The sequence below is a fragment of the Lepus europaeus genome, chromosome 17, assembly GCF_033115175.1.
Source record: "Lepus europaeus isolate LE1 chromosome 17, mLepTim1.pri, whole genome shotgun sequence".
Taxonomy (NCBI): Eukaryota; Metazoa; Chordata; class Mammalia; order Lagomorpha; family Leporidae; genus Lepus; species Lepus europaeus.
The window spans coordinates 76,715,749-76,742,676 of NC_084843.1; the positions used below are offsets into that span (position 1 = coordinate 76,715,749).

Sequence of the window (26,928 nt, forward strand, 5' to 3'; positions counted from 1 at the left end):
TGACAGGCAGAGTGGACAGTGAGAGAGAGAGAGAGACAGAGAGAAAGGTCTTCCTTTTGCCGTTGGTTCACCCTCCAATGGCCGCCGCGGTAGCGCACTGCGGCCGGCGCACCGCGCTGTTCCGATGGCAGGAGCCAGGTGCTTCTCCTGGTCTCCCATGGGGTGCAGGACCCAAGGACTTGGGCCATCCTCCACTGCACTCCCTAGCCACAGCAGAGAGCTGGCCTGGAAGAGGGGCAACCGGGACAGGATCGGTGCCCCGACCGGGACTAGAACCCGGTGTGCTGGCGCCGCAAGGCGGAGGATTAGCCTAGTGAGCCGCAGCGCTGGCACTATGTAGTTTTAATCATATGGAGCATACAGTTTTCATTCTGCTTTTTTGTTCAGTGTAAGAAATCTAGCATTTTGGGACCAGTGCTGTGGCGTAATGGGTAAAGCCGCCGCCTGCAGTGCTGGCATCCCATATGGGTGCCAGTTTGAGTCCCAGATGCTCCATTTCCCATCTAGCTCTCTGCTGTGGCCTGGGAAAGCAGTAGAAGATGGCCCAAGTCCTTGGGTCCTTGCACCCACACAGGAGACCCTGGGGAAGCTCCTGGCTTCTGATTAGCACAGCTCTGTCCGTTGCAGCCACCTGGGGCCATCTGTGGCCCTTCCGGTAGATGGAAGACCTCTCATTCTCTTTCTGCCTCTGCCTCTCTGTAGTTCTGCCTTTGAAATAAATCAATTTTTAAAAAAAATATAGATTTTGTTTCATATTCTTTGTTGATTTATTTATTAAAAGATGTATTTATTTAAAAGGCAGAATTATAGAGAGAGGGAAGGAGAGACAGAGACTGAACTCTTACATCTGATTCAAGGGGCTGGGCTGGGCCAGGCCAAAGCCAGGAGCCTGGAACTCTGTCCTCGTCTCCCACATGGGTGGCAGATGCCTAAGTACTTGGGACCATCTCCTGCTGCTTATCCACGCACATTAGCAGGGAGCTGGATCAAAAGTGGAGCAACCAGGATTCAAACCAGCACTCACATGGGATGCTAGTGCTCAAAGAACACACAGAAGGGAAGCTAGCAGCTGGGACACAGCAAGAGTGGACAAAGGGAGCCACAACACTAACCCCACATAGGCCATTCAGTCCTAGCTTCCAGAATGCTCCCCCGTAAGCTTTTCATTTGTTCCCTTCTTCTGTAGAACAGGATCATGGCAAGTCAGGGAGGCTGTTCCAGCTCTTACTGGCTAGGCAGTGGGGAGCCACCGAGTGTTTTCTAAGTGAGTCATCTGATCCCAGAAATGTTGTTAATAAATCATTCTCTAGCATTGTGGGACATGTGTTGAGAGGTAAGAGGCGCGTTAGGAGTGCGAGGAATGTGTGATAACACGCAGGGGAGGCAGGGTGAGTTCAGATTTTAGTTTACCTGACTAGCAGCACAGTGCTAACAGATGAGATGGGTGATATGAGAGGGAGGTTTGGGCCGTGCAGAGTTTAGAGAGCCAGTGGAATATCCCAAGCAGAAATGTCCGTTAGACAGTTGAAGATACAAGAGCTTGAAGCTGAGAGGTCTGCAGTATCTATGTGGGAATAACCACGTGGAATTCATGCATCCTTATGTTTCTTTCCCATTATCTCCAAATTATTTTGCTACTGTTAATACAGTCTTCATACTTCTAACACTTTGTACAATGATTGTATCCTATCTGGGCAATAGCCCTCATTCTGTCTGTACAGTTTAGAGTTTTTGTTCTACATAGAATTCTACATGTTGGCGTGTTTAGATCCACACTAAGCAATTCTTTGCTAGCATCTTAGATCCTGCACCTCTCTGCTTCCCACTGGAAAGTGTTCCTGCCACCAAGATTCTTTACTTTTAACGTCTATAGAGGATGATTACCAGGCCATTTGGGGAAAGTGAATTGAGTCCTTTAAGAACACCTTATATTGTGTTTAGATGCATTTCTAGTGTGCACTAAGTATTACTCTTCTGGGCACTGTGGCTTTGGAACTACTGCTTTGCTTCCTGGTCCTAAAAGATTTATCAGAATATATACTGTAACATTTGGTTTAGGTAAACAAATAACATTAACTTTTTCTCCGTGGAGTTAGTGAGCTTTCATATTGATAATAGTTAACTATAAGGGAGCAATTTGTTATTTTACCTATAGAAAGTCATAAAGTTATCCTTCCTTATCCACAGGGGCTATGTTCCAAGACCCCCAGTGGTTACCTGAAGCCACAGATAGTACTGAGCCCTACATATTCTATGTTTTTTTTTTAAACATACATATCTATTATAAAGTTGAATTGCTATTTTAAAGATTTATTTATTATTTTATTTGAAAGGTAGAGTTACAGAGAGCAGAGGTAGAGAGAGAGAGAGAGGTCTTCCATCTGCTGATTCACTCCCCATATGGCCACAATGGATGGAGCTGCGCTGATCTGAAGCCAGGAGCCAGGAGCTTCTTCCAGGTCTCCCATGAGGGTTCAGGGGCCCAAGGACTTGGGCCATCTTCTACTGCTTTCTCAGGCCATAGGAGAGAGCTGGATGGGAAGTGGAGCAGCCAGGACTTGAACCGGCACCACCCATATGGCATGCTGGCGCTGTAGGCTGCTTTACCCGCTATGTCACAGTGCCGGCCCCTAAATAAATCTTTAAAACAACAACAACCAGTTGTTTATTTCTGAAATCTCCAGGTAATGTTTTCACTGTGACTGACCATGGGTAGCTGAAACACCGAGTGTAAAACTGGATAAGGGGGAAACTACTACACCTAGGTTCAGATCTTGGCTTTGTTTTTTATCATCTGTGCTGTCACTGGCTGTTATCCACAGTGTGAAGGAATTTATGGCGTGATCAGAACTTCTCCCCTCTCTCTAGATGTCACCGTTCACGAGGACCAGTGGGCTGGTGAGATGGTGCTGCAGTCAACATTCACCAGTCAGTTACTGAATCTCGGGAGCCACTTGTCGGTCCAGCCTGAGGAACGTAAGAGACATCTGGAAAGTAGTAATTTCTCACCGCTTTAAATATGTAAACGTATAGGAAAGATTACAGTTAAAATAGTTTTGTTTTGTTTTGTTTTTACGAAATGCTGTCTAAACAGCTGTGGAGTACTTTATATTAGCTATTTTCACTAGAAGAGAAAATAGTTTTTAAAAAAGAATTTATACATTGTAAATCATATTTATTTTAAAAACATCGAGGTTCATGTTTCATTTCTTGGACAATGTAGTGATGGCTCTTAACCTTTCCGGGAGTCACAGCTCTCTGTTTCCAGAGAAATGAGCTTCCATAGACACAAACTTTTTTTTTTTTTTTTTTTTTTTGACAGGCAGAGTGGACAGTGAGAGAGAGAGACAGAGAGAAAGGTCTTCCTTTTGCCGTTGGTTCACCCTCCAATGGCCGCCGTGGTAGCGCGCTGCGGCCGGCGCACCGCGCTGTTCCGATGGCAGGAGCCAGGTGCTTCTCCTGGTCTCCCATGGGGTGCAGGGCCCAAGGGCTTGGGCCATCCTCCACTGCACTCCCTGGCCACAGCAGAGAGCTGGCCTGGAAGAGGGGCAACCGGGACAGGATCGGTGCCCCGACCGGGACTAGAACCCGGTGTGCCGGCGCCGCAAGGCGGAGGATTAGCCTGTTGAGCCACGGCGCCGGCCAGACACAAACTTTTACTTACAATTGTAGGCCATTCCGTGACCTTCTGAAGTTCTGTGCAGTTTTTGAGCCTCTAGTGGAGAACACAGAGGCCTTGGCCTTGTGGTTTGAATCCTTCTTTTTCCTTTCTGCCACTGTCACTTCTCTGGCTGTTTGCTCTTCTTTAAGACAAGATGTTTGGTGGAGACCTAGCAGCTATCTTCTGGGAAATAGGACAAAACAAGAAGTCAAAATAAGGGAAATGGTATAGACTGCTGTTATAGTCTCTGGGGTCAAATAGACCAAGATTGGATCCTGGCCCCAGCACTTCCGTAGCCTTGGCTTTAAGAGAATTATTTAACCTCTCTGAATCCCCTCCCACCATCTGTGAAGCAGAAATAAAAAGGCGCATACCTTACAGCGTTGTGAATATTAATTGAGGTAATGAATATAAGGTGTTGCTCCTATACGTAACATGGTAACAATATAGTAAGGCTAATGGGAGAAGTCATAACTGAGCAAAATATAGTCAACAGAATACTGAAATAGTACAGTCAAAGAGTAGCATCGGAGATGCGCAGATTACACAAGAAGTTAACCAGAGCAGCAGGAAAGCTGTGTGACTTATATGGAGACAGGGTTGGCATTCCAGCCTCTGGGTTCTCAGTAACAGCAGCTAGAACAATGACCGCTGTTTGGAAGGATCGGAGTTTCGCTGTCTCCCTAGGTTTGGTCCTTAGCAGGAAGCCAGCATGTGTTCTCAGAAAATGACGGAAAGAGTTCTTCGTGTATCCAGTGTGCATTTATGACGGTGGACATTGTTTAAGGTGCCATGTTTCGCCGTATGCTGGGGTGCAGTGGTGCCTGCCTCTGGGGAGCTTACATTCTTGTGTGGAAAACACACACACACACACACACACAGAACTAAACGGATGTAAATAAAATATTTGCCGGTGGGAAGGAGCGCTGTGAAGAAACCCACAGAAGGCAATAGTTAGGTTTGAGAGGTGATGGGAAGCCAGTGGTGATAAACAGAAATGGAGAGATGGGAGGTTTTGTCAATAGAGTTAACAGGATGCTGTGGATTTGGAGGTGGAAGAGGGGAGCAATCTACTGCTGCTGTTTTTCTGATGTAAGTTAACTGGGTAACCTTTACTGGGGAAGGCTGAGAGGGGACAGACTTGGGGAAAATTAAGTGTTCTGTCGTAGGCGTGTTAGGTTTGAGATACCCTTTGAGGCTTCCGAGTAGAATTGGAAACAGTCCCAGGACTAAGGGGACAAAACAAGGGTACAGATTGTAGAGTTAATAGCATATGGATGGTGTTCATTTATTTCATTAAAAAGTTTAAATTTTAAAATATTGTCTGTGAAATGATAGACTCACAGGGGATTGCGAAAATAGTAAGCCAAGTCCCACGGACCCTTCATTCAGCTTCCCCCAGTGGTGACATCTTACATAACTTTATTATAATGTCAATACCAAGAAATCGACGTCAGTGTAATGCTATTAACCAAACTGCAGACCTTATTCAGTTTTCACATGCGCTTCTCTGGGTTTATCTATAGTTCTATGCAGTGTTAGTAATCACCATGGTCAAAGTATGGAACTGTCCATCACCATAAACTCCCTCACGCCACCTCTTTAGAGTTCCCATCACCATCCCTGTTCCCTCACAGCACTGATTTGTTCCCTATAGGGATCGTTTTGTTATTTTGAGAATTGAATGTAAATGGAATCATGTTACATCAATCTGACTTTTTTTTTTAAGATTTTCTTTGAAAAGTGGAGTTAGAGAGAGAGAGAGAGAAAGAGAGAGCTAACGAGCAAGCGTGAGCTTCCATCCACAAATGGTTGTAACAGCTGGGGCTGGGCCAGGGCCAGGCCACAGCCAGGAACCTGGAAGTCCATCCATGTCACCATGTGGGTGGCAGCATCTTCTTCTTCTTCTTCTTCTTCTTTTTTTTTTTTTTTAAAGGGAAAAGGTTTATTGATGGGGGAAATCCGATAAGCCATAGGGAAGGGATTAAGAAGGGGGGGGGGGGGAGTGGTGTCCAGGACTTAGATTGCACCACAGGTAAGACTGTGCCATTTAACTAACATTCCCCCCCACTTTAAAAAAAAAAAAGATTTATTTACTTATTTGAAAGAGTTACACAGAAAGACAGGCAGAGAGAGAGAGCGAGGTCTTTCATCTGATGGTTCACTCCCCAATTGGCCGCAACAGCCAGGAGCTTCTGTGTCTCCCATGCAGGTACAGGGACCCAAGGACTTGGGCCATCTTCCTCTGCTTTGCCAGGCCTCGAACTGGCGCCCATATGGGATGCCAGCATTGCAGGCAGCAGGTTTACCCGCTATGCCACAGCGCCAGTCCCCCCCCCCCACTTTGTTTTTTATAAAGCAACTGTTGTATGGGATTACATCAGGCCTAAAAGTCCAGGGGGGTGGTGGTGGAGGGATGATGATCTGTCTTTAGAGCTACTTCCTGCTGACGTGGGGTGACGATTTACTCTCCACTGGCGTGGGGTGATGTCTCAAGTCACAATGTCCTGGGGCGCTGAGTATATCCCTGTAGCAGCATTTGGTTGATCACCTGGTTGGTGAAGGCTTTGGTTCTTTCCATATCACCTCCTGTAAACACTTAGACAAATAGTAGAAAAGCCAGGATGAGAATAGCAGCCAATAATCCTGAGAGTGGCATTAGCTGAGTAATGAGAGGATTTTTTTTTTTTTTTTTTTTTTTTTTTTACAGGCAGAGTGGACAGTGAGAGAGAGACAGAGAGAAAGGTCTTCCTTTTGCCGTTGGTTCACCCTCCAATGGCCGCCGCGGCCGGCGCACCGCATTGATCCGATGGCAGGAGCCAGGTGTTTATCCTGGTCTCCCATGTGGTGCAGGGCCCAAGGGCTTGGGCCATCCTCCACTGCACTCCCTGGCCACAGCAGAGAGCTGGCCTGGAAGAGGGGCAACCGGGACAGGATCGGTGCCCCGACCGGGACTAGAACCCGGTGTGCCGGCGCCGCTAGGCGGAGGATTAGCCTAGTGAGCCGCGGCGCCGGCCAGTAATGAGAGGATTTTACAACAGAGAGGAAGTGGGGGGATTGGTCTTTGACCCTTGTGAAGACTGTTGGATGGATGTGGTTTTACATGGTCTGATAGGTTCACATAATAACAACACAGTTAAGGTCATTCTGTTCTGTAGTACCACGCCTGTGAGACTGGGCCGTCTCCTGTTGCTTTGCTCAGGTGCATTACCAGGGACTTGAACCCGTGTTCTTATGGGATGTGATGTTGCAGGCAGCAGCTTAACCCACTGCACCACAATGCTGGCCCCTCAGTGTGATCTTTGGAGATTTTGTTCTCCCAAGTAATGACAATGCCCTGGAATCCATTCAGTTTGTTGTGTACGTCAATAGTTACTCCTTTTTAGTGTTGAGTACTGTTCTAGTACATGGATCTACCAGAGTTTGTTTCATTGTTCACCTGCTGAATAACATTTGTGTAATTTGCCAATTTGGGCTGTTATGAATAAAACAGATATGAAATATGAGTACAGGTTTTTGTGTGAACGTAAATTTTCATTTCTCTGGCATAAATGCTGGGTTACATTTTGTAAATGCATGTTTAGTTTCATAAGAAACTACCAAACTGTTTTCCTGAGTGCTTATATCATTTGCAATTCTTTTTTTTAATTTTTACTTTATTTTTAGATTTATTTGAAAGAGTTACAGAGAGGGAGAGGCAGAGGGAGGGAGGGAGAGAGAGAGAGAGATAAAGAGAGAGATATATATCTTCTGTCCTCTGGTTCACTCCCCAAATGGTTGCAATGGCCAGGGCTGGGCCAGACCGAAGCCTAGATCAGGAACTTCATCCAGGTCTTCACATGGGTGCAAGGTCCAAAGCACTTGGGCTGTCTTTCACTGCTTTCCCAGGCGTGTTAGCAGAGAACTGGATCAGAAGTGGAGCAGCCAGGACTCGAACTGGTACCCATACGGGATGCTAGTGTTGCAGGCAGAGGCTTTATGTACTATACCACAGCACCGACCCCTATCATTTAGAACTCTTGCCAGCAATGTATGTTTGAGTTCAAAGGTTTTTTTGCACCAGTAATCATGTATAATATATTTACCTTATTTTTTATTTTAGCCATTCTAATAGTTATGCTGTGATATCTTGTTGTTTGGTTAATTTACATTTCCCTAATGGCACAGAACAGATCTAATGTACAAAATACAACTAAAGAGCTAGAAGATCTAAACAGCATCAAAACTAGGTTTGACTTTATGGATACAAATCAAACTATACTCAAATAATAGAAATATACATTCTTTTCTTGTGCCCTCAACACATCCAAAAAGTTGATTATCTGTTAGGTCACAAAGAAAATATCAGTGACTTTCATAAAATGTGAATATTACAAATGTGCTGATCGAAATGGCATAACTAGAATCTCAACAAAAATTTTATTTGGAAGTTTCACAACCTATATAATAAATCCAACACTTTTACCAATAAATATGAAATAATATAAAAAATTAATTTAATTTCAAGCTCAGAGAATTTTCAGAAGAACAATTAAGTAAACTAAAGAAATCACAAGGAAGAAAATAATTCAGATAAAAGCAGAAATTAATTAAAATGAGAATTGAGGGGCCAGCGCTGTGGCGTAGCAGGTAAAGCCGCCACCTGCAGTGCCCGCATCCCATATGGGTGCCGGTTCAAGTCCTGGATGCTCCACTTCCAATCCAGCTCTCTGCTATGGCCTGGGAAAGCAGTAGAAGATGGCCCTAGTCCTTGGGCCCCTGCACCTATGTGGGAGACCCGGAAGAAGCTCTTGGCTCCTGACTTTGGATTGGTTCACTACCTCTCTCTGTAACTCTGTCTTCCAAATAAGTAAAAACAAATTTTTTTTTTTTTTTTAAAAGGCAACCCAGTAAAATGTTGATGGATGCTTGTTTTTATTTAAGGTATTGGTGAAGGATCGCATCAGACTCCAGGGATTGGAAAACCAATGGAATGTTTTTAAGGTGCTGGAGGAGTCAAAACAATAATGGAAATTTTGAGCTTGGCTAACTGGTAGAAAAATATATTACCAGTGCCAGTAGTGAAGTAAGAGACAGAGCAAGGTTTTTAGAGAGGATAAATAATTGTTTCCAATGATTAAAAATATCAAGCTTTATTTTCTGCATTTAAACTGATTCAAGAAGAAGCTACATATTTTGTAGAGATGAAACCATGTTTTATATATAATCCCACTTTCCAACATAAAATACATAAAATACAGTTCTAAGAAAATATTGTATGTTGTCAAGAAAATATAATGTTGCCATCGTTTTTGTGGGTTTTTCCTTCCTAGATTCCAGTATCGTTAGTGGTGATGTACTTCGGGACTTGCTGGCGTATGTGTCTTCCAAACACCCCTACCTCAGAGATCTACCTCGCAGGCAGCCTCAGAAGGGGAGCAGTGTGGAGTTTGTAGACTTGGAGCAGCTCCAGTGTGAAACCTTAGTCCATGCAGTGCTCAGAGTTGTGGATATCACAGTACTAACAGGTGAACATTTGGGTACCTCCTGACTTCTAGATTGCAGCTAACTGAGCGCGTATGGACTCTCTTTCCAGTCATTATTCTCTGAACAATATAGTATAACAGCTGTATACATAGCATGGACTCTCTGTGGAGTATTCTGGGTGATCTAGAGAAGACTAAAGTATATGGGAGGATGTGCATAGGTTTATGCAGATACCGTACTATTTATGTAGGGAATTTGAGCATCTGTGGATTTTGGCGTCTCGGGGTACAGATACAGAGGGGCAGTTGTAACACCAGCTACGACCCTCCTTTTCCTTTTCCAGAGGCTTCGTACAATTACAGAGGGCAGAGGCAAAGGAAAGTCATAGTAACAGTGGAGCAGACCCAAGGTCAACATTATGTGCTTGTGTTATGGGGTCCTGGAGCATCATGGTACCCTCAACTTCAAAGGAAGAAAGGTAAACACACTGAAAACGTTTAATCTATTTATATATTGGTAAATGATTAATGCTTCTGTTCCTGAGATGAAGAGAATCTTAGAAGAGATAAGACAGCATTTGAAGTAGGAGTGATCATGGTTGAATATTCTTCTGCCAGTTTTCTCTGTTGTAGTTTTATATCTTTTGTAACAATTCGGTTGTCTAAAAACTCTTTTATAATTAATGGTGTCAAAATAAAGGCTTACATTTATTCCCAGTATACTAATTTACCTTTTAATGAAGATTTATCTCCTTCAGACAGTGTCCTTTAAAGATTAATTCTGGAGAAGCTGCTATGATTTTTTTTTTTCAGGCAGTGTACTCTTGAAAAATGAGCTGCTCTCTGGTTATAAGGCAGATATTAGAGTTACATTAACTCAAGTTATAATTACTGCTCAACAAATCACTGTGTTTCAGGATTTTCTTCTAATTGTTTTAAAAGTATAGACTGTTAGACATCCATAGAAAGTTCATATTTAAAATATGACCCATTTTTTAAAGTTTAAATGAATAATTTGTGGTGTAATGAATGAAATTAGATCAATATTCCAGTACAATAGTATGGCTCTCTCGATATTGTGAGACCCTCTTGCAGCAATAAAGGATAGTTTGATTAGTGGTATAAGATATTTTACCCTGTTATATTAAAGACTGATTGGGTGTATGGCCCATTGTCTTTTACCCAAAAATATTAATGTCTCTTCCCAAACTTCTGCCTACCAAATACTTATCTGTGGTAGGATCTGTCACATTGTCTCCCTTAATCATTAATAGTTATAACCAGGATTTGTGGTAAGTCTGACTTCTGACTTTCATGTTAGGATCAAACAGTGACAGATGTTTGTTCAGTTGAGAAATCTGGCAAACACATATTGATGAGAGAGTAGCCATGATCACTGACCACCATATCGTAGCCAAGGGCATGAGTCTAGAGCGTGCTGACCAAAAATGTAGGTCAGAGGTATACCGGAGCTGTAGGGAGCAGGTTGCTCCATGCTTGCTGCGAATATTCTTTTAAGGTTAACAGTTATTTGGTTAATAGAAGAGAAATTGTAGTCTTTTAATAATTCTACCATATTTAGGTTAATATTGGAAACTTACTAATCCACATTAAGATGTGGTAGTTTTTTGTTGATCCAGCACATATTTATTTTTAATCACCATTTAAAAGTTTTAATATCCACTTCAATACTGCAAGATTGTTCTTTTTTTTTTTTTTTTAATTTTTTGACAGGCAGAGTGGACAGTGAGAGAGAGACAGAGAGAAAGGTCTTCCTTTGCCGTTGGCTCACCCTCCAATGGCCACCGCGGCCGGCGCACCACGCTGATCCGATGGCAGGAGCCAGGTGCTTCTCCTGGTCTCCCATGTGGTGCAGGGCCCAAGGACTTGGGCCATCCTCCACTGCACTCCCGGGCCACAGCAGAGAGCTGGCCTGGAAGAGGGGCAACTGGGACAGGATCGGTGCCCCGACCGGGACTAGAACCCGGTGTGCCGGCGCCGCAAGGCGGAGGATTAGCCTAGTGAGCCGCAGCGCCGGCCAAGATTGTTCTTTTTCAAGTGATAATTCAGATTTCAAAGGACCACTTAAATAAGTGTTTCTGCTTTCAAATATTGTTAGCATTCTATTTATTCATTTAGGATTTCCTATCTATTCTTTCTATTAACTACAATTAACTTCTTTCCATTAACTTCTGGGCCTGCTTTACTTCTTCCTAAGGATAACAAACTCATTTTGGATAATATAATCAGAAATGAATTCAGCAGTCATTATTTGAATACTGGAGATAATCAAGTTGATTTTGTGGGGAAGAATAATAAGAAATCCCAAATGTACATACTTTTGAAATATGCACTGTTGGTAGGACTTCGGTGTGCCTCATGTATGCCAGGCACTGTCACAGCTTAGGTCCTGACGACGGTGAACTAAGGTCATTTACCCTACGTTGTAGTAGTGGTTGAGTAAGCATACAATAAGCTTCTCAGAACTAAATGCTGGGGAGGGTGTTTGTTGTCACGCTTGGGATGCCCATGTTGTGTATTGGAGTGTCTCAGTTTCCGTCCTGCAGGATCCTGGAATGCTTCCTGGGAAGGCAGCAGATGATGGCCCAAGTACTTGGGTTCCTGTCTCTAATGTGGGAGACCCAGATGGAATTCCTTATTCTTAGCTTTACTCTGGCCCAGCCCCGGCTGGCTGTTGTGGGCATTTGGGGGAGTCAACCAATGGATAGAAGATTCTCTCTCTCTTTCTCTCTCTATCTCTCTCTCTTTCTCTCTCTGCCTCTGCCTCCCTGTAACTGCGCCTTTCAAATATAAATAAGTAAATATTGAAAAAAATTTTAAATTTGGGCACTAGATCTTGTAGTTAGATATCTATTCTTGCCACCTTAAACCGTGGGAAGCGTCTTGGGGTTTCTCAGGGCACCCCAGGGCAATAGTGCTGACAGGCTTCAGGGCGTCTCAGGATAGGAGCTGAAGGCGGAGGCAGCCCCAGGCCGCTTCTCCTTATTTCTGAGTTACTCCTTCAGGACTTTCTCTGCTTCTCCACCATGTGGAAGGCACTTCCTGATTTTACTTCTCCCTCCACAGGCCAGCCTCGTTTCCAGATTCTCAGCCAGGAGAATCGGATTGTGCGGACTGATTCCATCAGCTGTGACAGGAAGATGAGGGCCTGAGCTGCTTTCAGAGGGCGAGGAAGCGGTTGAGGGAGCGTGTGGCCTGGCTGTACACCTGGCTTGTGCTCACCATCCAGGGAACATAGATTCGTTAACTTACAGCTGCATGTATCATAGAATCCCAACTTGATAAACACATAGCTATAAATATGTGTGTATATTTAAAAATCGAGAAATGGCTCTCTTAATGCTAGCAGTGGTATTTGTGTGGTATTATATATGGTTTTTATTTTCTCTTTATGCCTTTAGTTTGAATTTTAGGTGTGGGTGAGCTTCTGCACTTATTCTTCAAATTTTTTTATTGTAAAAGCCATAAAACATACACAAAAGTAGAGAGAATAGTAAGTACAAGAGTACCTTGAAGAGTTAATAATTAGACCTCTAGTCATTTATCATGCTATAAAGATGTAGCTAAAAATGGGTTTATCTCAGTTCTGTTTATAATAGTGAAAAATAAAAGCAACCAAAGTGTCCCAAAGAAGAGGATTGTTATAATTTTAAGATTTTGGTTTATTTGTGCAGTTTTTTTTAAAGAGTTATTTATTGATTTGAGAGTCAGAGTTACACTGAGAGAGAAGGAGAGGCAGAGAGGAGAGAGAGAGAGAGAGAGGTCTTCCATCCGATGGTTCATTCCCCATTGGCTGCAACGGCCGGAGCTGCGCCGATCCAAAGCCAGGAGCTTCTTCTGGGTCTCCCACACAGATCAGGGGCCCAAGGACTGGGGCCATCTTCTATTGCTTTCCCAGGCCATAGCAGAGAGCTGGATCAGAAGTGGAGCATCTGGGACTCGAACCGGCGCCCATATGGGATGCTGGCACTGCTATGCAACAGTGCCGGCCCCTTATTTGTACAGTTTTTATAGATTGCATATTCATATATAAATAACATATTGCAGCTTTTAAAGATACTATAGAATAACACTTAATGATATATAAACATATATTTAGCACATTAACTAAAACTCAAATAAATCCAAAACAACTGGTTGTCCACTAAAATGTTAACTATTTTATTTTAGGGTGTGGAGGTTTATGGCTGCTATTTATTTACTTAGCTTGTCTGTGATTTCTCACAAATGTTTTGTAAAAAGACAAGAAAGCTATTCTAAAAATAATAATTGGTTGTTAAAACTTGGAATATATGTTCTTTAGTTCTGTATAATGATACTCTGATTGGAGAGATTTTCTGACTTATTTGAAATTCTCCATCAAAAAAAGTGAGTGAGTTAGATTTATGGAAACTGCAAACCTAGTTGTTACCAGAAAAGTTAATGCTGAGAAACCTCTTCTTGTTTTATTACATTTTTATTTTTTAAAGATTTATGTATTTATTTGAAAGGCTGAACGTGTGTGTGTGTGTGTGTATATACAAGAGAGAGCGAGAGAGAGATCTTCCATCCTCTGGTTCATTCCCCAGATGGCCCCACAGTAGCCAGCGCTGGACCAGCCAGGAGCCAGGTGCTTCATCCAGGTCTCCCATGTGGGTGGCAGAGGCCAAAATACTTGGGTCATCTTCCACTGCAGCTTTCACTGTGAAGCTATAACCCTGGCCCCATATTTTGTCTCTTGATACTCAAATTCTTTAGTAATAAAATTTGTAGTTAACTGATCCAATCAGGTCAATCTATTTAATCTGATCTTGAACCTAGACTTTTTCCTTTTTGGTGACTTTTTGTTTTTATTTGTTTTTGTTTAAGATTGTATTTGGGAATTTAAATATCTTTTTGTTCAGCCTAATGGTGTACTAGAAAATCTAGAATTACATACAACGCCTTGGTCATCCTGCGAGTGTCTATTTGATGATGATATAAGGGCAATTACATTTAAAGCAAAATTTCAAAAAAATCCACCGTCCTCATTGAAGGTGTCAGACTTAGCAACTCACCTGCAAGATAAGTGTTCAGGTAAGATCTTCGTATACTAAAACGTTGCTAGTTTTAATATATGCAAAGAAGCTACCCTTTCTAAAAAGAATGTATAATATAATGACTATAAAAGTGAAACACAGATCCTTGCAAATAGCTGAACCAGATGTTAGCAACTTCTAGCTTTTTGCCTCTAGTCCGTTGAGGTGAACTTGTAATGCATTTTTGTGCATAGTTACCAACAGCTCATCATCTGATAAACCAGAAGTAGAAAAAGCACCTTCGCCAGAGCCACTGTTGACATAAACACCTTAGGAAGTCTGTTGGCTGCTGTGTGGACACAGCTGTAAAGGTTTCACAGTGATGTAAAACGTGTGACGTTTACTTACTGCTCTATAAACGTAACGACATACTTCCCAAACTCAAATATGTGTGGAGAGTGTAGATAAAATTCATCCTCAGAAGCATATCACGGAGAAAAATGCCTTTGATGATGAATTTTTGTACACCTCCCATTAAGTAAATGTGATTAAAGTGATCTGTTTTGAGTGAAGTAACAAAAAGAACACCTTTGAGGTTCAAAATGTCGTGGACTTTTTTTTATTTCTTTGAGAGGTAGAGTTACAGACAGAGAGAGAGAAAGGTCTTCCATCTGCTGGTTCACTCTCCAAATGGCCACAACAGCCAGAGCTGTGCCAATCCAAAGCCAGGAGCCAGGAGCTTCTTCTAGGTCTCCCACTCGGGTGCAGGGGCCCAAGACTTGGGCCATCTTCTACTGCTTTCCCAGGCCATAGCAGAGAGCTGAATTGGAAGTGGAGCAGCTGGGTCTCGAACCGGTGCCCATATGGGATGCTGGCGCTTTAACCAGGCCAGGGCATTAACCCATTGTGCCACAGCATCGGCCCCTACTTTTCATCTTTACTTAAGGTAGGAATTGAGATTGTTGATATGAGACCTTTCTTTTTTTCACTATAGATCTTCAGTGTTATAAGTTTCCCTCCAAGTGCAGTTCCCATGCTCTCTATCCAGCACCCTGTGTGTTGTGAGAATTTCCACTCTAGCTGGTGGGAGAGGCACTATTGGATGTTCTTAGTTTTTTGGGTGGTTATTTCCTTGGCTGCTGGTCAGTACTCCAGAGTTCTTGCTCTTTGCATCTCCCATCTGTCTGTCCAGTGCGCTACCCCTGAGAACTCACAGCCATGTTGGCCTCCCAGACCCAAAGCTCCAACTCCTGTCAGCTCAGGGAAAGCACCAGCTCTGAGCTGTCTGGGGTCTCCTTCCCAGGCAGTGCCCATATGGGATGCTGGCATTACAGTCGGTGGCTTTACCCACTAGGCCACAGTGCTGGCCCCCATCAGTGCACTTCTGACAGCACATACCCAGAAGTGGTATCAGGCTCCTCAGGGTGAAGAGTTGGGGTGCCCTGACTTCAGACACCAGTCACAAGTATTGGGTGCCCAGGTTCCCACGTTTCTGTCTAACTCTGTACAGAGCTGGGGGTTCCCACATCCCCCTTTTTGGACTTGATCATTTGCTAGAATGGCTCACTGAATTCAGGAGCACTTTTTACTACCATTTATGGTTTGTTATAAAGGATACAACTCAAGAATAGCTAAGTGGAAGTGATGTATAAGGCAAGTTATGGGGGGGTAGGGCATAGAGCCTCCATGCCCTCATTGGGCGCTCCACCCTCTCTGCCCATGGATGTGGTCACCAACCCAGCTCTCCAAACCTGGTTGCATAGGGTTTTTATCAAGTCTTCATTCCACAGGCATGATTAAGTCATTGGCCGTGGTGCTTAACTCAATTTCCAGCCCCTCTCCCCGGGAGGAAGGGACTGGAGAGATCAAAGTTCCAACCTTCTAATCCTGCTTTGGCCTTCCTGATCCCCTCCCAAAGCTACCTATTTGTCCCCAGATACCAATCATCTCACTTTTATCAACTGCGCAGATTCCAAGCATTTTAGGAATTTTGTGCCAGAAATCAGGAGCAGACCAAATATTTATTTTTTGTTTATAACTCAAGATATGGGCAAGAATCTAGTCTCTTACTCCACCCTAGTCAAGTGCCAGATTATAATTTTACTGTTTTCCAGTGACCTGCTGGCATGGCTAGATCAGAAAACTCAGCCAATGTGCCTGGCTTAGTTTTAAACATAAACAACTCCATGGATAGCATCGAAATAGGAGGCCGCAGCGCTGATCTGGCCCCTCCGGCTCGGAGATGAACCCAGGAGTGACCATGTTCTTGGAGATCAGGGGTCTGCTTGCTTAACAGCAGCGAGAGTGGGGCCAGGACTATGTCTGTAAAGAGAGGACAATGCTCACCGAGCATCTCCCGCACTCCCCACAGAGTGTCGGCTCAGCAGGCTGCGAGCCCCTTGCAAGCAGCCCACATTCAGAGTGCCAAATTATTTCTCCTAAGCAGGCTGTTTACTTAATAGTGTTTTAGTCATTGAGCATGCCTGTCTGTGGTAGGTTATTAGATGTGCAACCATGACCTCTCTTGCTAACTTGGGAAACGTGGAGCGATTGGAAGAGACACGCGCCGTCTTTGGGCACTGAAAGGCTGAGACAAGTAGAAGAACTAAAGAACAGCAGAGCCGCCGTTCATGGAAGCCTGAAAGAGATGACAGGAAAAGCGAGTGGAGACCAGAGCGATGAGGTGTTGGCCTGGGATATTCTAGCATCTACAGTGATGAGAAAGAACAAATTTGAAGGCTTAAAGAAATCTTTAAATTAAACATGGAGAGGAAGGGAGAATAATGCTCTGATAACTCCTGTGTTCCACAGGCAAAGATAAACTAACAGTGTGTCTGGCAGGTCACAGAGAGGATTTGTCTAATGCTGGATGGCCATTAGTGGAAGTCGTGGTGAGTCATACAAGAACTGTTTAGGAAATTGTGGTGCTTAACTTGCACCCCGAGCGGTCTGATGACAGGCAGGAAGCTGGGAGTAAAAAAGATTGTTTGAAAAAATATTTATTTGAAAGTCAGAGTTACATAGAAAGAGAAGGAAAGACACACACAGAGAGAGAGAGGTCTCCCATCTGTTGGTTCACTGCCCAGATGGCTGCAACAGCTGGAGCTGCGCTGATCCGAAGCCAGGAGCCAGGAGCTTCTTCTGGTCTCCCACGTGGGCCTAGGGGCCCAAGCACTTGGACCATCTTCCACTGCTATCCCAGGCCATAGCGGAGAGCTGAATCGGAAGTGGAGCAGCTGGGACTTGAACTGGCACCCATATGGGATGCCGGCACCGCAGGCGGTAGCTCAACCCATTACGCCACAGCACTGGCCCCCTAAAAAAGATTTTAAAGAGGGTAAACTGTTGCCTGGTGCTGCGGCTCACTAGGCTAATCCTCTGCCTGCGGTGCCGGTACTCGGGGTTCTAGTCCCGGTTGGGGCACCAGTTCTGTCCCGGTTGCTCCTCTTCCAATCCAGCTCTCTGCTGTGGCCTGGGAGGGCAGTGGAGGATGGCCCAAGTGCTTGGGCCCTGGACCTGCATAGGAGATCAGGAGGAAGCACCTGGCTCCTGGCTTCGGATCGGTGCAGCGCAGCGTGCCAGCCATAGCAGCCATTTGGGGGGTGAGCCAATCAACGGAAGGACGACCTTTCTCTCTCTCACTGTCTAACTCTGCCTGTCAAAAAAAAGAGGGTGAACTGTTGGTATATTATTTTTGGACAAGGTGGAGAATAGAATAACTCACGTTCTATTTGGCTTTTGACTGTGATCATTTTAAAAGAAGACAGGGCAGGGAGAAAGGGCAGGGTAACTGGTTCGTGTATCTGCAGTACTTAACGAAGGCTTAAACTTTGCTGGATTCTAGAGGAGAGGAGGGAGAAAGCACCCGCCCTGTCAGCCAGATTAGCTGCAGGCAGGTGCATCTCCTCCCCTTAGAATCTGGAGTCAGTGCTGAAACCACAGGGAGCCATTGTCTAGGGAGATAGAAGACCCAGAGCAGGGCCTCCGGGTGAGCACATGACTAACCCCTGGTATTTGTAAATCTATGGTCCGAAATTTATGGTATTCCTTTTTGTTTGCCTTTTCTAGGAGTGATTCTAATTAAAGCCCAGATTCTAGAGCTGGCATTTCCTACCACAGCAGCTCAGAAGATTGCTCTAAATGCTCACACTTCTCTGAAGAGTGTCTTCTCTTCTCTTCCCCAAATCATATACACTGGCTGTGCAAAATGTGGATTGGAACTAGAGACGGATGAGAATAAGATCTACAAACAGTGTTTTAACTGCTTGCCATGTATGAGGAAGAAAATCTACTACAGGTAAGGCGTCGAAGCAAGCTGATGTGATGGAAAACGATCATTATTATTATAGGGTGAGAAATGACCAAAAAATTATATACCAGCCCTTACTTTCATACAAGAACAAATTGAAGCTATTCCAAGAGAATAAATTGTACTTCCTGAGTGACAAATAGCTGTTTATGAAAGCACAAATTGCCCGGTAGTCATGACAGGAATTTCTAAAAGCAGTAATCGGGAGATTTTTACTGTCTTGAAATAGTTACAATGAAGGAAATTTTTACTTGGTTTACATTTTCTTTATTTTATTTTATTTTATTTATTTATTCATTTTTGACAGGCAGAGTTAGACAGTGAGAGAGAGAGAGAGACAGAGAGAAAGGTCTTCCTTTTGCCTTGGTTCACCCCCAAAGTGGCCACTAAGGCCGGCGTGCTGTGCCGATCCAAAGCCAGGAGCCAGGTTCTTCCTCCTGGTCTCCCATGCAGGTGCAGGGCCCAAGGGCCTGGGCCATCCTCCACTGCACTCCTGAGCCACAGCAGAGAGCTGGACTGGAAGAGGAGCAACTGGGACAGAATCTGGTGTCCCGACAGGGACTAGAACCCGGGGTGCCGGCGCCGCAGGCGGAGGATTAACCTAGTGAGCCGCAGCGCTGGCCTCGGTTTACATTTTCAACTGAGATCTTAATGATTCATAACTAACTCATTGCCCCACATACCGTATGATTAGAATTTCAAGGTTAAACTGTTATATGCTCTCACCTGAGTTGTTGTGGAAGACAGCTAGATGTTTGAGCTTTTTATACTTCAGATTTCTCACCTTTACCTTAGAAATTCAAGATAGCAAATAAATGTCCTGTGTCAAAACTGCTAACCAGCTGAGTGAAAAACACATTGTTTTTCAAATAACAAATGTTTACTGTTGTAAACTGTATTTTTTCCTGCTCTTTCCTATGTTTTCTAAATGTTGCAGTGTAAAAGTTAAATGCAGATATATTCCGCATGTTAATGTGGCATATTCAAGAAAATGTGCGATATCTTCGCGCATGAACCTTGTTTCCCTTCATAGATATTTGTGTTTGCTATAGATATGTGAGTGAATTTTTCTGTTGCTTTGTGCTTTTGTGGGAGAGAGGGTTGAATGAAGATACATGATGAAAAGGGAGTTCTCATCAGCAGTTAAGGCCCCGTATGTTAGGTGACCCCTATCATCCCTGTTCAATATCATTTGCTCCATTCTGCTTCTTCCTTGCCACTCAAACCACTTCTTTTTAAAAAATTAATCCAGACATTATGGGTTTTTTTTAAGGTTGATTTTATTTCTTTGAAAGGTAGTTACAGAGAGAGATGTAGAGAGAGCGATCTTCCATCTGTTGGCTCACCCCCCAAATGGCTGCAACAGCCTAGGCTGGGCCAGGCCAAAGGCAGGAACCAGGACATTCATCTGGGTCTTCCATGTGGGTGTAGGGGACCAAGGACTTCGGCCATCTTCTCCTGTTTTCCCAGGCACTTTAGCAGGGTGCTGGATTGGAAGCAGAGCAGCCAAGACTTGAACCAACGCCCATATGGGATGCCGGCACCACGGGCAGTGGCTTAATCCATTCGCCACAATGCTGGCCCCTCAAACTGCTTTTGTTAAGGCAAGCAGCAATTTTAACGTTGCCTCATCTATGGATATATATTTGATTACTTCTGCCTTTTATTTTTTATTTATTTGAAAGGCAGGCAGAGAGAGAGGGAGAAACAGAAATTTTCCATCTGCTGGTTCACTCCTCAAATACGCACAGTATCTGGGGCTGGGCCAGGCTGAAGCCAGGAGCAGGCAGCTCCACCAGGCCTCTTGCGTGGGTGGCAGGGACCCAGGGACTTGAGCCATCACCCCTGCCTCCCAGAGTGCGTGTTAACAGGAAGGCGGGTGGAAAGCAGAGGTAGGACTCCATTGCAGGCACTGTGACAGGGGACGCGGCATCTCGAGTGGCAGCTCACCCTGCTGTGCCGTCACTGCACTTCCCCCTCACCTAGCTTCAGGGGCCCTGCCTTCTGGTTTTTAAGTTGCCTGTCAGACCCTTCCCTCTCAGCCTCTGCCGTGAATGTTGGGGTCCGTCCAGAGTCCTCTTCGTTTGTTCTTTCTGTGTGCTCTACCTGGCTGATCATACTGTCTCCATGGTTTTGGATATGACCTGTGTACTCGCCATGGTTTCTCATGTACCTGTCCCTTCTCTCTTTTGAGTTAATTTTCATGTATGGTGTACAAATGTGAGTCCACCGTTGTTATTCTGCATGTGGATGCCCAGTTGTTCCAGCGTGACCTGCGGAAGACTGTTACGTCTCTATGGAGTCCTCTTGGCACCATTGTCGAAAGTTTATTTTCTTTGTGTCCACTGACTATGTACGTTCCATGAATGGAGGCACAGATGTGTCTTGTCACTAGTATACATCCAGAGCTTAGCACAGGCCATGGGACATCACAGATAGTCTGTTGAACAGAGGAGACAGCCTGCAGGAGAGAATCCCGAGGAGGAGGAAAGGACCCAGAATCACCACGTGCCCGAGGGCCAGGGCGGGAGTCATGCTCTGGCTCTGTTGGAGGAGGGAGTTTTCAATGCCATCCTCCATTTATTTTTTGCAGGCCAGCTTTAATGACCGTAGCTGATGGAAGCCATAAGGTTTGCATCCATGTAGGATCCAAGCTGATAGAGAAGATGCTTCTCAACATTGCACCAGACTGCCTCGACAGACTGATAGGTAACGTAGCAACATGCCACCAAGAGGTTGTTCTTGCGAAATCGTTAATTCAGGAGCACAGGTGCTTTTGAGTGTCTAGTAATTTTTGTTTGAAAGATAAACATTGCATATATAGCAGTGTATTGTTTTAAGAAGCTGGTAGCTGTGCCATGACAGGTGCTGCTTTCTGTCTGAACTGTGTGTCATCTGCACCTGCTTTGCATGTCCAGCCATCAGTCTAGATGACCTTCAATAACTGGCAAGTAGGAGCAGAGGTATAGGAAAAGAACTTGAAAATGGGCGTGAGACTGGAGGAGCTGAGGGAGAGAGTGCGTGTGTTTCTGTGGGGCTGCATGCTGAGCCTGTGTGTGTCACTCTTCCTCAGTACCCTCCTCCAAGGTCACCTATGGGATGGTCGCCGCGGATCTGCTGCACTCCTTGTTGGCAGGCAGCGGGGAGCCCCGAGTGCTGACGCTTCAGAGCCTGTTTGTGTTAGACGAAAACAGCTACCCACTGCAACAGGACTTCTCCCTGCTGGATTTTCATCCCAACAATGTGAAGAACGGAGCCTCTGCCTTCCCCTGAGGCCACGGGCAGAGACTGCAGGCATTTCAAGGAAGATGCGCTGAACAATTATTTGTCTTCTGAAGTAAATGAACGACAAGGTTTTGCTTTGGACTTTTTAGCAAATGTATTTTCCAAAGAGAATTGTGTTAAATATATAAATTAAAGCTATTTTTTCTAAGAAAATTCCATGAGGTTTAAAAAATTGTGTTTTCCCCCATTCCAACATTTCTCCTAGAGAGATGATTGAGAGTGGAGGCAGTCGTGGAGTGGGTCCCTAGTGAGCCCGGGTCCGCCATTTGCTCACCGTGCATTCTGCCACTCCAGATGTTGCACGAGGCCCTTCCACAGACATCACTTTTCTGCCGTGCTCACGAACCCTAAGTACTTCCCCTCATTCATTTTCACACTCGGCCAGGAGCAATCCTCCTCGTTCATTTTTTAAAGATTTTTTTATTTGAAAGAGTATCAGAAAGGGAGAGAAAGGGAGATCTTTCATCTGCTTGTTCTCTCCTTGTTCCTGACATTCACGAACTATCCCTGTGAAATGATTTTCTTGATTGTAGCTATACATGATAATAGAGTAGTTTGTAAAAGCCTACACTTAGACGGGTTCAAGACAAGCATGTCCTTCCTTAAAATACATTGAAAATGAAGGGGAAAGAACATTGTGCTTCAGCTCATAAAGGGAGAAGGAGGGAGCTGTGCTTAGTTCTCGTCTAACATGTGAGTGCCTTCCTGCGTTTCCCAAGAGACTTCCCGCAGTTGTTTGCATCATGAGCACCGAAGGAGCTGGCAGGAAGTGGGGGCTGCCAGTTGGGGCCTGAGCCTGAAGTCTGTGAGCCTGGAGCAGGCTGTGTTAATGGCTGAACACCACTGCCTGAAAATAACCACATTCCTGATGAAATGAACAGGTTTATGTTGTGTGTGTTTTAAAAAAGAGCCTGCTGTGTCTTTGACATTGTCTTCAAACTTGGCTTCCCTAGGAATGACCCTCAGGAGTTTTATGGTTCTTTGAGAAATAACACGCAGAAGTGCTTGCGTGTGCGTGTGTACACACACAGATGCGCTTTTCTGTGTAGAAGGCTCGGGGAGTCTGACAGAAAGGAAAGGTCCGAACAAGGCTTTCTTTGATGAGTTTCTTGGGGTGATGAGGGAATTAGCACAGAGGCTTGCTGAGGGTTTGAAAGGTGATTAGAGAAACAATTGCCCCATTTAGTGTCTAGGGAGACTGAGAGTCAAAAACATGGTTGGCTCCTTTGGGTTGTCCATCTCATGGGTGATAAAGCTCAAGCATGGGATTAGCCTTCTAATCTGCTGCGTCAGTATCACAGAATTCTGATATAAAATTTGCCCACCAGCGTAAGCCCACCAGGAGAGTTGTTCTCCTAAGTGTGCCTTCCGTACCTTGTCCTCAAGCTGTGGCCTCAGCCAGACATCAACCCAAACGATTCCCTGGAAGACCTGGCTCCTCCCGTCCTATCGATAAGCAATCTTAAAACTAATTCCACTGAGACAACCCTAGGGCACATCTCCTCACAGCCGTTGATATATGTTCCATGGGTTAACACTTATTTTATGTTTTTTAAAGATTTATTTATTTATTTGAAAGTCAGAGTTACACAGGAGGGGCGGGGCAGGGGTCATCCATCTGCTGGTTCACTCTCCCCAATTGGTTGCAACCGCCGGAGCTGGGCTGATCCGAAGCCAGGAGCCAGGAGCTTCTTCCAGGTCTCCCACGTGGACGCAGAGGCCCAACACTTGGGCCATCTTCCACTGCTTTCCCAGGCACTTCAGCAGAGAGGTGGGCCAGAAGAGGAGCAGCTGGCACCTGTATGGGATGCTGGCATCACTGGTGGCTGCTTAACCCGCTGTGCCTCAATGCCAGCCCCAACACTCATTATAGAGAAATCTTACTTGGGCTGGAAATGCCTTCCTCCTGCTTTAGGGGATCTGAACTGTCCCCGGAAGTTGTGATCCGTTTGATGGGGATCAGGAAGCCGTGGCTCTTGCTGTGGGCTGAATGTGTCCCCCACAAATTTGTGGGTTGACACCTAGTCCCCAAGGGGGTTCTCTTTGGACGGGGGCCTCTGGAGTGATGAGGCCATGATGGTGAGCCCCCATGAATGGGACTAAAGCCTTCATAACAGAGGCCCCAGGGAGCTTGTGGGGACGCAGCTAGGAGCAGAAAATAGAATTCAAAGGTGGGTTTATTTTGGTGCAACAAAAAATTCGAAATCCACACATAGCATTTTCATAACAAGGCATTTTCCATGAACTTCGGCAAGACTCCTGGTGCGTCTCTGAAGACAGACAGACAGACAGACAGACAGAGCTCCTGTCCACTGGTTCCCTCTCCCAGTGCCCTGTTGGCTGAGAATGCCATCCAGGAGCCCTCGCTGCTGCCTCCCAGCGTCTGTGTTGGTGACAAGCTGGCATCAGGAGCTGGGCCAGGTACCGGGTCCAGGCACTCCCATGTGGGACATGGGCTCTTACCCACCAGACTAGGAAAAGGTCACAGAAAATTTTAGCAATATTTATCCTAAGGAGCTAACGTCTACAGTAAATATTTTACTTAAGGATGAAATCTGAAAAATTTTCTGAGAACAGAGATAAGGATGTACATATTTTTCTGTGTTCCTAGACAGGGTAATAAAGCAAAACAAAGAAATTAAAAGTATTGGAACTAAGGTATAAAACTATGATTATGATTATTGAAGACTCAAAAGAATCCAAAGATAAATTGTTAGTGAGTTTAGTATGATTGGGTGCAAGGTCGAAATAGGAAAACCAGCTTTATTTGTGTATAATAGCAAGAGATAAAAAAATTTAAAATACCTTGAAAAAAAAGGTCTAGGGGGAAATTTAATAAAAGATGTATAAGATATCTGCATGCAACAGTATGCATTGTTTAAAGAAAGGCTAGGAACTGGTGCTGTGGCATAGTGGGCTAAGCCTCTGCCTATGGCACCGGCATCCCATATGGGTGCCAATTTGAGTCCTGGCTGCTCCTTCTCTGATCCAGCTCTCTGCTGTGACCTGGGAAAGCAGTGGAAGATGGTCCAAGTACTTGGGCCCCTGCACCTGTGTGGGAGACCCGGAAGAAGCTCCTGGGTCATGGCTTTGGCTCAGCCCAGTTTCGGCTATCTGGAGAGTGAACCAGCTGATGGAAGACCTCTCTCTCTCTCTCTCTCTCTCTCTATATATATATATATATATATATATATATATATATCTGTAACTCTGCCTCTCAGATAAATAAGTAAATTTTTAAAAAACAGAATGTTTTAAAATGCTAAATAGAAGTGCTTACCAATCCCATGGACAGGTTGGAGGACTCAAGAGCTCAATGCGGTGCCAGTCAGAATCACAAGAGGCTTCTACTTTATGGGGTGTGAGGAGCCTAGCATGTGAACTGTTTTTTTTTTTTTTTTTTTAATTTATTTATTTTTGACAGGCAGAGTGGACAGTGAGAGAGAGAGAGACAGAGAGCAAGGTCTTCCTTTGCCGTTGGTTCACCCTCCAATGGCCGCCGCGGCCGGCGTGCTGCTGCCGGCACACTGCAGTGATCCGAAGCCAGGAGCCAGGTGCTTCTCCTGGTCTCCCATGGGGTGCAGGGCCCAAGCACTTGGGCCATCCTCCACTGCACTCCCGGGCCACAGCAGAGAGCTGGCCTGGAAGAGGGGCAACCAGGACAGAATCCGGCGCCCCGACCGGGACTAGAACCTGGTGTGCCGGCGCCGCAGCTGGAGAATTAGCCTACTGAGCTGCAGCACTGGCTGTGAACTTTTAAAATTTATATGCTAATGCAAAGTGCTGCACTAGCTAAGACACTCTTGGAGAGTCAGATTGAAGACTTACTTAACCAGATAGCGACTTGTCATAATCCATAATGAAGACGTAGTGGTGTTAGTATAGAGACGGGCCAAGTGATAAATGAGACCAGACATACACAGACTCAGGCGTCTATACAGATTTGTTACAGCAGACAGTGGGGGGAGGATATTCTTTTCAGTCAGTTGTGCTGGGATAGTGGGATACCCTTGTGGAAACTCTGTCATAACTTTTATTAATGTTGATGTCAAATAAGTTCTAGATCTAGCTTTGAGAAGCAAAATAACAAAGCTTTTAGAAAATAGTAGGGGAGAATATCTTTGTGATCTCCAAGTATGGGAAAAGTTAAATAGGACACAAAAAGTTTGTGCAAAATAGAATTAAAAGATGAGTTTATTTGGGGGGCTGGTCTGTGGCATAGCAGGTAAAAGTCCCTGTCTGTCCAGCTCTCTGCTGTGGCCCGGGAGTGCAGTGGAGGATGGCTCAAGTGCTTGGGCCCTGCACCCCATGGGAGACCAGGAGAAGCATCTGGCTCTTGCCTTTGGATCAGCGCGGTGCGCCGGCCGCAGCACGCCAGCCGCAGCGGCCACTCTGCCTGTCAAAAAAAAAAAAAAAAAAAGGTCCCTGTCTGCCAGCATCCCCTACAGGCATCGGTTTGAGTCCTGGCCACTCTACTTCTGATCCAGCTCCCTCCTATGTCCTGGGAAAAGCAGGTGAAGATGGCCCAGGTGTTTGGGCCCCTGCACCCACGTGGCAGACCCAGATGAAGCTCGTGACTCCTGGCTTCAGCCTGGTTCAGCCCCAGCCATTTTGGCCATCTGGGGAGTGAACCAGTGGATAGAAAAGCCCCCCCCCCCCTGTTTTTTCCATTTCTTTCTGGAACTCTGCCTTTCAAATAAATCTTAAAAGAAAAAAAGTCTATTTTGGTGCTAAAATTTTGAGATACATGTGTAGTTCTTTTGTAATTTGTATTTTTTTTCATAATAGATACTTTTCATGAAGGAACTCTTGGAATACCTCTCATATGTATTGATTTAATTTTTGTACCAAAATATCTTTTAATTCAATTTTCATAAGTTTTTGGGAAGTACCCTCATAGAAAAGAAAGATTGTTTCATTTGACAAAGTTAAAATAAAAAAAAGACAGAAAACATTGCCATATATAATTGAAATGAATTCCTTCCAATCGATAGAGAACCACAAATAACGTAACAGAAAAGAAAGGGCAAGACCCATGAACAGGCACTTCACAAGGAAGACACTTGAATGACCAATCAATACATAAAACGTTGTTCAGGAAGTGGGCCTTTGGCCTAAGTTAAGACCCCTGCACTGCACACCAGAGCACCCGAGTTCCATTCCCTGCTCCAGCTCCCTGCCAAGTAATTT

The 26,928-nt window shown here is 44.8% G+C and overlaps 1 protein-coding gene across 7 annotated transcripts in view; it reads left to right on the forward strand.

Annotated features, from left to right (window-relative positions):
• Nucleotides 1-21,848, forward strand: part of SHLD2 (shieldin complex subunit 2) — a 73,375-nt gene extending 51,527 nt beyond the window's left edge. For all 7 annotated transcript variants that reach the window (XM_062214919.1, XM_062214917.1, XM_062214920.1 and 4 more), the window contains 7 exons: nt 2,869-2,976; nt 8,974-9,168; nt 9,471-9,605; nt 13,996-14,202; nt 18,213-18,441; nt 21,047-21,162; nt 21,527-21,848. In XM_062214919.1, coding sequence (XP_062070903.1) covers nt 2,869-2,976; nt 8,974-9,168; nt 9,471-9,605; nt 13,996-14,202; nt 18,213-18,441; nt 21,047-21,162; nt 21,527-21,726 — 1,190 coding nt within the window. In that variant the 3' untranslated portion in view covers nt 21,727-21,848. The remainder of the gene's footprint in view (nt 1-2,868; nt 2,977-8,973; nt 9,169-9,470; nt 9,606-13,995; nt 14,203-18,212; nt 18,442-21,046; nt 21,163-21,526) is intronic.
• The last annotated feature ends 5,080 nt before the right edge of the window (nt 21,849-26,928 follow it).